Raw genomic sequence first — 15,677 nt, 5'->3', positions numbered from 1 at the left:
CATTTGAGGTTAATAGTCTCTTTTACCCTTTACATATGGGAAAATGGAGTACCAGAAAGTCCAAGAGAATTTCTCAGGGTCACAGCCAACGACCCCAGCAATGAAAGTAAAACCCAGAACTTTTTTTCTTTTATGTGTGTGTGTGTGTGTGTGTGTGAGTGTGTGTTGAAAGGCAGAAAAAGTATTCATTGATTTTTGTGTCTTTAACATAAGGCAAATGACAGCCCAGGACATTCCATATAGGAGGACTATGTGACTGAAAAATCTTAGCATAAAATCACTTCTTTCCACTTAAAAGCCCACCGTTGGCAGAAAATATTACCTAGTTAGTAACAGTCAGTCAAATAGCACTGTACCTCAAATGCTTGGGAATTAGTCGGTAAAGGAACTTCCTTTTCCTCGACTGCTTACTCCTTAGGGTAGAGTCACCTAAAGCGCTGCGTGTCTATAGCGGCATCTTAAACCAAGAAGAAATAAAAGAGGATACATCTTTCTTTGGGGTTCAAGAAATAATAATTCATGATCAGTATGAAATGGCAGAAAGTGGATATGATATCGCCTTGTTGAAACTGGAAATGACAATGAATTACACAGGTATGGAAAATTTTAAACAAAAAGCTGTCTACAGTGACTACATGGAGACGATGTTTCACACTCCCAGATTCACGGCCAGACCCTGGCAATCTCTCCATGTGTTATTACCATGAAAGGGGGAGGGGTAACGACTTAGTCTTAAGACTGTTGGGGGGAGGGGTGCCGAGCTAGTCTTAAGACTGTTGGGGGGAGGGGGTGCCGGGCTAGTCTTAAGACTGTTGTGCTTTCCTGACGGCTGCATCTTATTTTGGGGTGTGGGTGAAATGGTAGGTTGTCCCCAGGCTTCTTCAGATGCACAGAATGACATAACTTGATAATATACTGGAATATGAAAGAGGATTTTTATCTGCTTTTTAAGGAAGAAAGGATTGTGGGTCAGAATGATGAAGCAATTTCTACAGGGCCACAGGCCTCGCGAGAGTGACGGAGTTAGTGGAGAGGGCTGTGGCTTGTCTCTCTCGTTCCCTCATCCTGGGATGTGTGACAGATAACGCTGAACACGAGGGATGAAAATGTATGACGAGGAGACAAAAAAAAAGAATATAATAAATAGGGAACACACGAAATAATGGAACATGAAGGAAGTTTTTCCTGGGAAAGAAGATGTATTTTGTTTCTGATCATTAAACTGTGATTTTTAAAATTTAGATTCTCAACGACCCATCTGCCTACCTTCCAAAGGAGATAGAAATGTGACATATACTGAGTGCTGGGTGACTGGATGGGGGTACAAAAAATTAAGAGGTAAGAAATGATGTTTCTCTGTGTGCTCCAGCTCGAGATACAGAACACAATTTAGTCGTAAGCTTTTCTGCTATATCAATTCATACAGCTAAAATGAGAGTAAAATAATAATATTATTCAATTGCAGAAAACATATTAATAAAGATGGAAAGACAAAAATCACTCAAGTGAAGACGGCACCTCGTCTGTTTGACTGGAAATTTATATATGACAATTTCTTTAAAGACATTGTTTTTAATGCAGTTTAATTCAAAACCTAGCACTTTTCAGTAAATGTCTTAGCCTGTTATCCAATTATTTTCTCTGGGAAGTAATTCCAGTTAGAGCCGTAATTAATTTTGGACTTAATTAACATTAACAAAACGGTACTCACAATAGTGAGAATAACATCTTCTCTATACTCTGTAATTATAAAAGATCTATGAAGTAAACCTAATATTTTTTTTCCTTCTAGATTTTTAGATAGGTATGGTTTTGATTTTAAATACATATATTTAAATTTGTATATATATTATATATAAGTAGTTGTTCCATTAACAAACTAAAAATTTTTTTCAGACAAAATACTCAATACTCTCCAGAAAGCCCGGGTACCCTTGGTGACAAATGAAGAATGCCAGGCAGGATACAGAGGGCATAAAATAACTAATAAGATGGTCTGCGCAGGCTACAAAGAAGGAGGGAAGGATGCCTGCAAGGTAACAGTGTTCTCAGCCAACTGAATACACTCACATTAGAATGTTTCATGCATTTTTAAAGCAGTCTTCTGCCAATGAGCGGGGAACACAGTGGATTTGTTTTCCTAACCCTGAAATCTGATAGACTGAGGGAAAAACAAGAAATCCGGTTCTTTGAAGTTTATTAAAGGGCCAAGACAGAATTCTAGGTGAAATCACACTGATGAAAGTGTATTTAAGATGAGAAGTGTCTGAACTGATCTGCGTGCCTTTTCTTTCCTCCATTTGTCATAGGGAGATTCGGGGGGCCCCCTGTCTTGTAAGCACAACGAGGTCTGGCACTTGGTAGGCATCACGAGCTGGGGCGAAGGCTGTGGCCAAAGGGAGCGGCCAGGTGTTTACACCAACGTGGTCGAGTACGTGGACTGGATTTTGGAGAAAACGCAAAGCAGCTTGAAAGAGTCCCCAGATGCCATTTGACTCCCTGAAGGGTAAGCCAGGTTATTCCCTGGAAGAGGGTTTGGATTTCACCCAAGAAGACACTGCACCGTCATCTTCCTCCACAGGCTACAATTCTGAGACTGTAACAGATTGAAGGGGCTTGGTTTTGGTAAGAACACACCAAACCTGTCATTTGCAATGCCCCCAGTTTCGCCATTAGCAGAGGGCGATCAGCACCCAGTCTCTTGCTCGCTGGTTGCACCTTTCCTGAGCCAAACGAATACTATAAGATTAAGATATTTGAGGATGAAAACATACCCAGATAGACCAGAAAAGAATCAGGTAGTGGCACCAAAGGATCAGGTAGAACTGCTCAAAGAAACCACTGTAAAAAGATTTGTTAAATGAAAATGGGAACTGGAGAAAATGGAAACAAGGGCAGTCACCATCAAATCGCGAGACTCTGGGCTCTGCGTACATGCACACATCTCTTTTGTAAAGAAAGAACTTGACTGAATTTGATGGCAGGTTTTCAGAATAATCAAGAATTCTTGTCACGTCATTTTTTAATATTTTTAAAATTAGTTTGGGTAGAGACGAGCTATGAGTGAGTGTGAATGTGGGTTCCAGAATTTCTGTATGGGAAAGGATTAAAAGCGGCAATTCACCTGGAAGTGGGACGTTAGGGGACGAATCTTAAAGGTGTTCTTGCCTAGAAAACTATTTGTGCGTGGATTTCATATTTATTTGCATAGTTTTGGGTAGGGGAGGGCTGATGAAGATGAGGGGCTAAGCTAAAGACCTCCTAAAATAAGCTGCCTCTGTGAGTGTGGGTTTACAAATCTACGTTTATAGATGATAAATGTATTGACAGAAATCAAAATAAAATACATCCATACTACGGGGAAAACGATTTGGGAATAAATGGATGGTTACAGTAACGTCTTCAGCATCTTGAAAGTATTCTCAGTACTGGGGTGTTCTCTGTAAATATTTACCTGGTTATATAGTGCAAATATTCACCTGGTTATTGTTGCTGATATAGTTTCATAATCTAGAATTTTCGTTGTCTCCACCAGTTTTCAATCCGTGTCAACCACTTATGCCAATATTCAATCCAATATGTGCAGTATTTCTTGAACAGACTGAGCTGGTGGGATACAGTAGTGAGCCAATAAATAGATCCCTACCTTCCTGAACCTTCCGGTCTAGCTAGCAGGAGCCACAAAAATAAAATAATTACACATGTATAAAATATATGATATAATTGTAAATGGAAATGAGAGGGAAGCACAGGGTTCTACGAGAAGTTAAGGAAGAAGAGAGTTTAGGGAAGGTTCAAAGACTGGGATAAAAAGGAATTTGTCTGAAGAAGAAACAATAAAAACAAAAGCAAACAAACAAACAAAACCCCCAGAATCAAACAACTGGAATGGCAATAAGGCCTGAGCTACTGTCCTACCTCATCAAAGACTCAGGGAAACTCTGATCCATTCTGATAAAGAGGCATGTCCCCAACTGGTCCTGTTCAGACCCACTTCTCCCTTTACCTTGTGGGTCCTGCCTTGTCCTCTAATATTCCTTTCTTATGGGCTTTTCCCACATCCTCCATCAACCTGAGTCAGAATGGGCCTTTCCCTGTCCTTGTACGAGAGAATTTTCTACATTCTGGTTAATGTCTTTAAAATTCACATTTAGAGAATTTACCTACTGCCCTGAGGCTCCAGCAGCAGTGAATGGTAGTCCTGTGCTGAGGCAATGGTTTCCTTTCTTAGCCTGCCTCTCCATGAGACGTTCTGAGGCCGCCAGGTACCCTGAGGAAGGCTTCTCTGGGGGCCTCTCCCTACATCCAACCCATTTCCCTCACGGGGTATGTACGCGGTGCTCATTCATCAGAGCAGGGCAAGCTTCTATCTTTCTTTCTGTCCTTCCCAAAGCCATCGACAAACTGAAACTAACTCTTCTGAGCAATTTTTCAATTAGGAATGTGACTGTGTGTGTGTGTGTGTGTGTGTGTGTGTGTGTGTGTGTGTGTGTCTGTCTGTCTGTCTGTCTGTCGGAGGGCGGGGGGAGAAGAGCTGGGGAGAGAGATGGAGAGAATGAAAAGGAATATTTCCAGTAACCACAATACTTAACACACACTCAGCCTCACTGCCTCTCTTGATGATCCCTCATCTTCAGATATAGTTTTAATTTCCTAGGGTTTCAGTAACAATTTGCCACTAACTGAATGCTTTAAAACAACAGAAATTCTTTCTTTCCCAGTTCTGAAGGCTAGAAGCCTGAAATCCCTCTGAAGGCTAGAAGCCCCCTCTGAGGCCCGCAGGGGAGGGTCCTTCCTGGCCTCTTCCAGCTCTGGTAGCCCTAGGCCTTCCTTGGCTTGTGACAGCACCACTCTGATCTCTGCCTCTGTCTTTACATGGCCTTGTCTCCTGGGTCTCTCCGCCTCTTCTCATAAGGACACCAGTCACATTGGATCAAGTGCTCACCCAACTGTGTAGAAGTATGTGCTACATGAAGTACAGAAATTATTGTCATTATCCATTTAGTTCAGACTTTCCGAGAAGAGACTATATTTAAAATACCCGCTGCAGCAACTGGCACAAAACAGATATTCAATGAACAGTTGTCTCTCTTTTGCCCTTGAGCATCAGACAGTTTTATTATAAACGTCGTAGTATGTGGTGGGATTCCCAGGTGGAGATTATGATTGTGCATGTATGTGTTTGCTTTACTTGCTCTTTCTAAAGAAGTGTCAACATTTATCTTTTATCTACTGAGGCAGCTTCCCCACTGCACCCAACACCCCCGGGGAACGTGTGCACACTTTGTAACTCCAAGAAACTTTCAAAGGACACTGTGCTGTACCCAGGCAGAAACTTCCATATCCTGTGAGGGTCTGTGTTAATGCTCAGACACTGTGAAATAAACAGTCAACGGGCACTCGCGACCTTGGTTGGGAAGGTACCTTAAAAAAGAATACGGGGGGCCTTCAAGATGGCGGAGGAGTAAGACGCAGAGATCACCTTCCTCCCCACAAATACATCAGAAATACATCCACACGTGGAACAACTCCTACAGAACACCTACTGGACGCTGGCAGAAGACCTCAGACCTCCCAAAAGGCAAGAAACTCCCCACGTACCTGGGTAGGGCAAAAGGAAAAAGAAAAAACAGAGGCAAAAGAATAGGGCCAGGACCTGCACCAGTGGGAGGGAGCTGTGAAGGAGGAAAGCTTTCCACACACTAGGAAGCCCCTTCGCGGGCGGAGACTGTGGGTGGTGGTGGGGGGGAAGCTTCGGAGCCGCGGAGGAGAGCGCAGCTACGGGGGTGCGGAGGGCAAAGCGGAGAGATTCCCACACAGAGGATCGGTGCCGACGAGCACTCACCAGCCCGAGAGGCTTGTCTGCTCACCCGCCGGGGCGGGCGGGGCTGGGAGCTGAGGATCGGGCTTCGGTATGAGCGCAGGGAGATGACTGGGGTTGGTGGCGTGAACACAGCCTGCAGAGGGCTAGTGCGCCACGGCTAGGCTAGCCGGGAGGGAGTCTGGGAAAAAGTCTGGACCTGCCAAAGAGGCAGGAGACTTTTTCTTCCCTCTTTGTTTCCTGGTGTGCGAGGAGAGGGGAGGAGAGGGGATTAAGAGCGCTGCTTAAAGGAGTTCTAGAGGCGGGCGCGAGCCGCAGCTAGAGCCGGGCAGGAGACGCTAAGGCTGCTGCTGCCACCAAGAAGCCTGTGAGCAAGCACAGGTCACTATCCACAACCACCTTCCGGGGAGCCTGTGCAGCCCGCCACTGCCAGGGTGCCGGGATCCAGGGACAACTTCCCCGGGAGAACGCATGGCGCGCCTCAGGCTGGTGCAACGTCACGCCGGCCTCTGCCGCTGCAGGTTCGCCCCGCATCCGTACCCCTCCCTCTCCGCGGCCTGAGTGAGCCAGAGCCCCCGAATTAGCGGCTCCTTTAACCCCGTCCTGTCTGAGCGAAGAACAGACGCCCTCCGCTGACGTACATGCAGAGGCGGGGCCAAATCCAAAGCTGAACCCCTGGAGCTGTGAGAACAAAGAAGAGAAAGGGAAATCTCTCCCAGCAGCCTCGGAGCAGTGGATTAAATCTCCACCATCAACTTGATGTACCTGCATCTGTGGAATACCTGAATAGACAACGAATCACCCCAAAATTGAGGCTGTGGAATCTGGATGCAACTGTAGACTTGGGGTTTGCTTTCTGCATCTAATTTGTTTCTGGTTTTATGTTTATCTTAGTTTGGTATTTAGAGTTTATTATCATTGGTATATTTGTTTATTGATTTGGCTCTCTTCCTTTCTTTATATATAGATAAATGTGTCTTTTACTCTTTTTGTGAGTGTATATGTCTATGCTTCTTTGTGTGATTTTGTCTGTATAGCTTTGCTTTTACCATTTGTCCTAGGGTTCTGTCTGTCCTTTTTTTTTTTTTTTCTAGTATAGTTTTTAGCACTTGTTATCATTGGTGGATTAGTTTTTTGGTTTGATTGCTCTCTTCTTTCTTGCTTGCTTTTTTGTTTTTTCTTTTTTTATTACTTTTTTCTTTTTAATAATAATTAATTATTTTCATTTTCATAACTTCCTTCCTTCCTTCCTTTCTTTCTCTCTTTTTTCCTCCCTTTTCTTCTGAGCCATGTGGCTGACAGGGTCTTGGTGCTCCAACCGGGAGTCAGGTCTGAGCCTCTGATGTGGAAGAGCTGAGTTTAGGACACTGGTCCACCAGAGACCTCCCAACCCCATGTAATATCAAATGGTGAAAGCTCTCCCAGAGATCTCCATCTCAACGCTAAGACCCAGCTCCACTCAATGACTAGCAAGGTACAGTGCTGGACACCCTATGCCAAACAACTAGCAAGACAGGAACACAACCCCACCCATTAGCAGAGAGGCTGCCTAAAATCATAATAAGTTCACAGACAACCCAAAACACACCACCAGACTCGTTCCTGCCCACCAGAAAGACAAGATCCAGCCTCATCCACCAGAACACAAGCACCAGTCCCCTCCACCAGGAAGCCTACACAGCCCACTGAAGCAACCTTACCCACTAGGGGCAGACACCAAAAACAATGGGAACTACGAACCTGAAGCCTGCAAAACGGAGACCCCAAACACAGTAAGTTAATCAAAACGAGAAGACAGAGAAATACACAGCAGATGAAGGACCAAGATAAAAACCCACCAGACCAAACAAATGAAGAGGAAATAGGCAGTCTACCTGAAAAAGAATTCAGAGTAATAATAGTAAAGATGATCAAAAATCTTGGAAATAGAATGGAGAAAATACAAGAAACGTTTAACAAGGACATAGAAGGACAAAAGAGCAAACAAACAATGATGAACAACACAATAAATTAAAAATTCTCTAGAAGAAATCAATAGCAGAATAACTGAGGCAGAAGAACGGATAAGTGACCTGGAAGATAAAATAGTGGAAATAACTACCGCAGAGCAGAATAAAGAAAAAAGAATGAAAAGAATTGAGGACAGTCTCAGAGACCTCTGGGACATTAAATGCAACAACATTTGAATTATAGGGGTCCTGGAAGAGGAAGAGATTAAAAAAGGGACTGAGAAAATATTTGAAGAGATTATACTTGAAAACTTCCCTAATATGGGAAAGGAAATAGTTAATCAAGTCCAGGAAGCACAGAGTCCTACACAAGATAAAACCAAGGAGAAACACGCCAAGATACATATTAATTAAACTATAAAAAATTAAATACAAAGAAAAAATATTAAAAGCAGCAAGGGAAAAACAACAAATAACATACAAGGGAATCCCCATAAGGTTAACAGCTGATCTTCTGGCAGAAACTCTGCAAGCCAGAAGGGAGTGGCAGGACATATTTAAAGTGATGAAAGGGAAAAACCTACAACCAAGAGTACTCTACCCAGCAAGGATCTCATTCAGATTTGACAGAGAAACTAAAACCTTTACAGACAAGCAAAAGCTAAGAGAATTCAGCACCATCAAACCAGCTTTACAACAAATGCTAAAGGAACTTCTCTAGGCAGAAAACACAGAGAAGGAAAAGACCTACAAAAACAAACCCAAAACAATTAAGAAAATGGTAATAAGAACATACATATCGATAACTACCTTAAATGTAAATGGATTAAATGCTCCAACCAAAAGACACAGACTGGCTGAATGGAGACAAAAACAAGACCCACATATATGCTGTCTACAAGAGACTCACTTCAGAACTAGGGACACATACAGACTGAAAGTGAGGGGATGGAAAAAGATATTCCATGCAAATGGAAATCAAAAGAAAGCTGGAATAGCAATCCTCATATCAGACAAAATGGACTTTAAAATAAAGACTATTACAAGAGACAAAGAAGGACACTACATAATGATCAAGGGATCGATCCAAGATGAGATAGCAATTGTAAATATTTATGCACCCAACATAGGAGCACCTCAATACATAAGGCAAATGCTAACAGCCATAAAACGGGAAATCGACAGTAACACAATCATAGTAGGGGACTTTAACACCCCACTTTCACCAATGGACAGATCATTCAAAATGAAAATAAATAAGGAAACACAAGTTTTAAATGATACATTAAACAAGATGTACTTAATTGATATTTATGGGACCTTCCATCCAAAAACAACAGAATACACTTTCTTCTCAAGTGCTCATGGAACATTCTCCAGGACAGATCATATCTTGGGTCACAAATCAAGCCTTGGTAAATTTTATTTATTTATTTATTTTATTTTTTGCGGTACACGGGCCTCTCACTGTTGTGGCCTCTCCCATTGCGGAGCACAGGCTCCGCACGCGCAGGCTCAACGGCCATGGCTCATGGGCCCAGCCGCTCCGCGGCATGTGGGATCTTCCCGGACCGGGACACGAACCCGTGTCCCCTGCGTCGGCAGGCAGACTCTCAACCACTGCGCCACCAGGGAAGCCCGCCTTGGTAAATTTAAGAAACTTGAAATCGTTTCAAATATCTTTTCCGACCACAACACTATGAGACTACATATCAATTACAGGGAAAAAATTTGTAAAAAGTACAAACACATGGAGGCTAAACAATACAGTACTAAATAACCAAGAGATCACTGAAGAAGTCAAAGAGGAAATTAAAAAAAAAAAGTGAACAGCTTGTTAAGTGGATATCTTAGACTTAAAATTCAGTGGGCCCAGCAATTAGTATCATTAATAAATATAGTAACACCATTTTGACTAACAAGAATAAGAAAAGAATGCAAGTAAGAATATTACAATATGGGACTTCCTTGGTGGCGCAGTGGTTAAGAATCTGCCTGTCAATGCAGGGGACATGGGTTCCAGCCCTGGTCCGGGAAGATCCCACATGCCGTGGAGCAACTAAGCCCGTGTGCCACAACTACTGAGCCCGCATGCCACAACTACTGAAGCCCCCGTGCTCCCCAACAAGAGAAACTACCACAATGAGAAGCCTGTGCACCACAACAAAGAGGAGCCCCCGCTCGCAGCAACTAGAGAAAGCCCGCGCGCAGAAACAAAGACCCAATGCAGCCAAAAATAAATAAATAAGTTAATTAATTTAAAAAAAAAGAATATTACAATATGTCCCTCTTGTGGAGTGCCTGCTGTGTGTTTTACTCCTTGTACCACCATGCAAGATAAGGTATTATTATTATCATTATAACATAATATCATGTTGTTGCTTCTACAGGGGGAAAAAGAAAGAAAAGACAAGAAGTTTTTCAAGTATTTTCTGCTCAATTCTCCACTTTCCCTCTAGATGGCACTTTGATACCTCCTTTTGCCACATTTTAAACCATAGCATCTGGACAGAATGCATTTAATTTATAAGTAAACAAATTCTATGTATATGTAGTATCTGGAAACATTAGATCAAATCAACTGCTTCCAATTCAAAGTCGCTTGACTTTTCAAATATAATTGTTGTAAATATCGAGTCCCTAGACAGTAGTTTGTCTTTTAAACCACGTGCTCCAGAGCCCCCACCCCCCTTTGGGGACCCCTCACTTCCCCTTAGTGACTAACTACAGGAATCCTCAGCAGCGGGTGACACTGGGTCCTGGGTACCAAGGTGTGCTCCTAAAGACCTCTAGGACTGCAGAGGGAGTGATCAACTGTCTTCCACCAAGCCATTCCCGTTGTCACTTGCCACCTTGCTGAGTCACAAGCCTCAGGACTTCTTGCCATCTCTCTGTGGCTTCCCTTCAGCTGTTGCAGCACTTTCTACCACCCCGCAACCGTCTGGTCATTTCCAGTCTCTTCCCCACCTTTGCTTTGCTCCACATGGGAACGGAATCCCCTCCCTTAATTACTCAGTATCGTAAAGATCACGATGCAATATTTAAAACAAACAAGCAAAAACCTTTGAGTTCTGAGGGCTTGGTGATAGGGAAAAAAAAAAGAAAAATACACCTCCCCTCAACACACACACACACACACACACACACACACACACACACACACACACACACATCCCACGTTTGGAAGTGGATGGAGATACAACCACTCCAAGACTCCGTGAGTCAAGTTCCTCCTCAAGGTTTCCTTTCCGGCTGTGTTTCCCTGGCCCCCCAGCTTGCAGAGACCAGCTGGCTTGGGGCTGAAGCTTATACTATTTCACAACTTTGACAAAGAAACCCTCTTAGGGACAGAATGTGCATCAGTATTTGGGTTTGTCCACTATCTGTGGACAGAGAAAAGGCCTGGACTACAAATCTTCCCTGACTTGTGGACAGTGTCTAGTAAGTCGGCCAGCTGGCTAGTGACTTCAAAAAAATTTAAAAACTGGTGGGAAGAAAATCTAGGGAAGAGTGATGTAGGTGCAAGTCGTGGAAAGGGCAGTGTGAAATCGTCAGAGCTTCCACGTGTGCCCACCAGAGGGCGCAGCAGTTAGTCTGTGAACGGAAGACTAATTCTAGACTCTAGAGTCTAGAATTGAGAAATTTCTTGACGCCTTAAATGTCATTCCCCTCGCTGTTCTACCTTAGCGTGTCTTCAATTTGTAGCCCTCGAGTTTTCAAAAATTACTGGAGTCCAGTGTTAGTTCGAGCACCCTATAAAAAATTGTTATTCCTACTAACCAGAGATACTTAAGTATTGTCAAGGGCAAGTTGTGCAGAGCCCATGAAAAGTGACAGGTACTACCTACCCGTCTTTATCTGGCTCCCACAAAGCTCTTTAGAAACTTCTACCCGCAAGCTGTGCCTGGACATCGCAGGGATGGGCTCGAAACGCCTCGGCCACTACACCGTTAAACTAGAATCACCATCTGTGGAAGAAAAAAGATAGGTCCCTTCGTAAAGTGAGTCTAGATGGTGGCCCTCTGCTAAGAGGTGCCTGTTGGGCAGATATTTATTTGAGTGCCACATACTTCGGGGGGAAATGAGGCCTTAGGAAGTCATATTTTATTCCAACATTGCCATTAAATTGTATATCTAAGGAAGAGAGTATAGTCTTAGAGTACACAGCAAACTTTCACATAAAAGTATTATTTCAGAGTGAATTTCAGCTCAAGATCTGACTTCTAAAGTTACCCCAGGCAACAACAGCCACAAAGCAGAGGACTCAAAGATGCTAATGCCAAAAATATTCGACTCTTAGCAACAAACTAACAAAATGAACTGTGTTGCCAACTAGCCAGTTCAGCCAAGAATAATCATTCCAATAGATTCTGAGGCCTGTAACTGTCATTTTATTCCTGAGCGTAAGAGACTGGGAAAGAAACTTTTAAAACGCAGTTGTTAATTATATGAATGGGACATGTTAAATGATGTTTCATTGGGAGAACTTATGAAAATGATATTATAGTTCAGATATTTTAATTTTTTTCTTTCAAAAACAATGAGTGAATCTAAAATATAATTAATGAATTTTAAAATAATGCCAACTTCTTTTTTTTAACATCTTTATTGGAGTATAATTGCTTTACAATGGTGTGTTAGTTTCTGCTGTATAAAAAAGTGAATCAGCTATACATATACATGTATCCCCATATCCCCTCCCTCTTGAGCCTCCCTCCCACCCTCCCTATCCCACCCCTCTAGGTGGTCACAAAGCACTGAGCTGATCTCCCTGTGCTATGCGGCTGCTTCCCACTAGCTATCTATTTTACATTTGGTAGTGTATATATGTCCATGCCACTCTCTCACTTCGTCCCAGCTTACCCTTCCCTGTCTCCGCGTCCTCAAGTCTCTAGAGAAAGCCCACGTGCAGCAACAAAGACCCAATGCAGCCAAAAATAAAAAATGAATAAATAAATTTTTAAAAAATGAGATGAATACAGAATTGATAAGCCGGGACAGGAGCTCCAGCACCACCCGTGCCCCTGGAACAGAGACTGAGAAACCCCTGGGGCACTTTGGAAATAAGTTTCAAACCAAGAATAATCAATACTTGTAAGAAAACAAATCCAGAAAGCTTCCAGGGTCAGCTAGTGGCAGAGCCTGGTGGTCCCTCCACTGCACCCAAGGCTCCAGCACTGCAGTGAGATGTCCTGCCATTATATATATTATGTATAATATATATATATATATAATGCATAAATATATACAATGGAATATTATTTAGCCATAAAAAAAGAAAATCCTATAATTTGTGGAAACTTGGATGAACCTTGAAAGTATTACCGTAAGTGAAATACGTCAAAGCAGCACAATTACTGAATGATCTCAATTACATGTGAAATCAAAAAGCCAAAGTGACCGACACAGAGAGCAGAATGGTGGTTGCTAGCAAGTGGGGGAAATGAGGAGTTGCTGGTCAAAGGGTACAAACTTCCAGTTACAAGATGAATAAGTTCTGGGGACCTAATTCACAGCATGGGGATTATTGTTAAGAACACTGTATTGGGGCTTCCCTGGTGGCGCAGTGGTTGAGAGTCCGCCTGCTGATGCAGGGGACACGGGTTCGTGCCCCGGTCCGGGAAGATCCCACATGCCGCGGAGCGGCTGGGCCCGTGAGCCATGGCCGCTGAGCCTGCGCATCCGGAGCCTGTGCTCCGCAACGGGAGAGGCCACAACAGTAAGAGGCCCGCGTACCGCAAAAAAAAACCCACTGTATTGTATCCTTGAAAGTTGCTAAGAGAGTAGTTAGGGAAAACATCAACGCTCATAAATCAGCTACATTTTACAGATGCAGAATATGAGGCTCAAGAGATTAAGTGATTTCCCCATAATCACAAAGCTAATTAGTGATAAATCTGAGTTTAAACAATGGATCTAAACTTCAGTTTGGAGCTCATTTTATTATACATGCTGCCATCGTAATCGCCAGTTATGGTAAGATTTTCAAAATCCTAAAGACCACACACTTAACATTAGAACAAAGAGAACTCTGTTCTTTCTTTTTGGAGCGTCTCCTCAAATCATCACCTTTTTATGGGAGAGCATTTCTAGCTGTTACTCTGTGCAGACGATGCTCAGATTTGCTGTTCCTTCTATGTTACAGCAAATACTTAATGAAAACACTTGCTTCAGTGTCTTTGTTTAGCTGAAGAAATAATGTCTTAATACTAACTCTTCAAAGATATTGTAAAATGTTTGCTGAAGACAAAAACTATATGTTACCTACAATGAAGCATAATAACAAAAGGAACACCTGTGGACTCCTCTCCTCCCCCAAATACCTTTAATCAACCTGTGTGAATTTTCTTCATTTTATTACTTCCTCTTCCCCCAAGATAATGCTTAGCATTACCTCTTTTAAAAACTTTTTTAAAAATTTAGTCACAAAATGGAAAAAATTATATTAAATTTCGTTTGTTTTTAAGTTACATAAATTTTTTTTCCTAGACTGTATGCAGTTTTCAGAAAATTGCCATTTCATTCAATATTATGTTTCCAAGATTTTTTCAAGTTATTTCAGGTAACAGGAGCTAACTGATTTTCTGCCAAATCATGTTCTAGCAGGCAAAATACATTTATTCATTTTTTTATCAGTGGATATCAGGTCATTGACAATTTCTATTGTGAACAATGATATCATGACACTTTTATGCTAGGCTACTAGGCAAGTATTCAAATTTATGAGGTACTGCCATATTGACTGTTATAATAATTTATTATGTAAGTTGCTATAGCAATTTGAATAATCAGATCTTTATTTTTCCAAACTAATGTTTATAAAATTGTGCTTCATTGAGATCTCAAGACATATTTCCTGAAAAGTTAGTGAGGGTAAATATCTTGTAGTTATTTGTAATTTGGCTTCCTTCTCTTTGAAATAACTCTTCATGTCTTTTGCCTGTTATTCTACTTGTTTGGGGGTTTTTCTTTTTGACAGGTAGCAGTCTTAAATATGATTCTTTTCTCAGTTATATGTATTGCATGTATCTCCTCCCAGCTTACGAGTTGTCCTTTTTTATTTTATTTAATTTTTTGGCCGTATTACGCAGCTTGCGGGATCTCGGTTCCCCAACCAGGGATTGAACCTGTGCCACTTGCTTTCATGGCAGTGAAAGTGAGTCCTAACCACTGGACCGCCAGGGAATTCCCAATGGGTTGTCCTTTTAACGTTCTTTATAAAGTCTTCTGATGTACTTTAAGTAAAGAATCTGATATAGTTATCCGTCTTTTATTAGTAGTAGTTTTAGGTCTTATTGAAAGCCCTTCTTCACTATTAAGTTTATAAAATGATTTTCCTAATTTTCTTCTAGAAGATCTGAAGTTTTTTTGTACTGCATTTAAGTCTTTCATCCATCAGGAACTTATTTTGGGATATGGTGTGTAGAAGGGGGTCAATTTTCCCCACATGGATAACCAATTGTCCCAGGGCTGTTTTGGAAGCTTGATCCTTTTTTCAGTTATCTGCAATGCCACCACTGCTTTCTTACTTCGGTTTTGCGTATACGTGTTAGTCTAGTTCTCCGCTCTTTATTGCGTTCCTCTTCTCAGTCTGTTGATTTTAGCGTCAGCACCACATTTTCTTAATTGACCATGTTTTGCAATATGTCTTCCTCTGTGGTAGAAAATGATTTCTCCAATTCTTTGTCTTCAGCATCTTGTCTATTCTTAGGTGTTTGCTACTCCATCTTAATTTTAGAACCATATTGTCAAGTTTGTCAAAAAAAAAAAAGAAGAGAAAGAAAAAACAGAAACTATAGGGGTTTGACTGGAATTGGGTTGAACCTAGATTAATTTGGAGAGTGAATACTATTGAGTACACTGCTTGGAGCTTTATGATACTGAGTTTTCCTACCCAGGAACATAGA

At 41.9% G+C, this 15,677-nt stretch overlaps 1 protein-coding gene across 1 annotated transcript in view; it reads left to right on the top strand.

The window, feature by feature from the left end:
• The window catches only part of LOC307179833 (coagulation factor XI-like), a gene marked incomplete at both ends in the record, with an annotated part of 42,147 nt that overhangs the window by 7,162 nt on the left and 19,308 nt on the right, over positions 1 to 15,677 (top strand). The window contains 5 exon segments of the mRNA XM_079909489.1: positions 419 to 594; positions 1,243 to 1,338; positions 1,897 to 2,036; positions 2,310 to 2,337; positions 2,340 to 2,431. Coding sequence (XP_079765615.1) covers positions 419 to 594; positions 1,243 to 1,338; positions 1,897 to 2,036; positions 2,310 to 2,337; positions 2,340 to 2,431 — 532 coding nt within the window.

This window comes from Stenella coeruleoalba (assembly GCF_951394435.1).
Source record: "Stenella coeruleoalba genome assembly, chromosome: 21".
Taxonomy (NCBI): domain Eukaryota; kingdom Metazoa; phylum Chordata; class Mammalia; order Artiodactyla; family Delphinidae; genus Stenella; species Stenella coeruleoalba.
The sequence above is the reverse complement of the archived record's forward strand: the minus strand, read 5'-3'. Positions and strand labels throughout refer to the sequence as shown.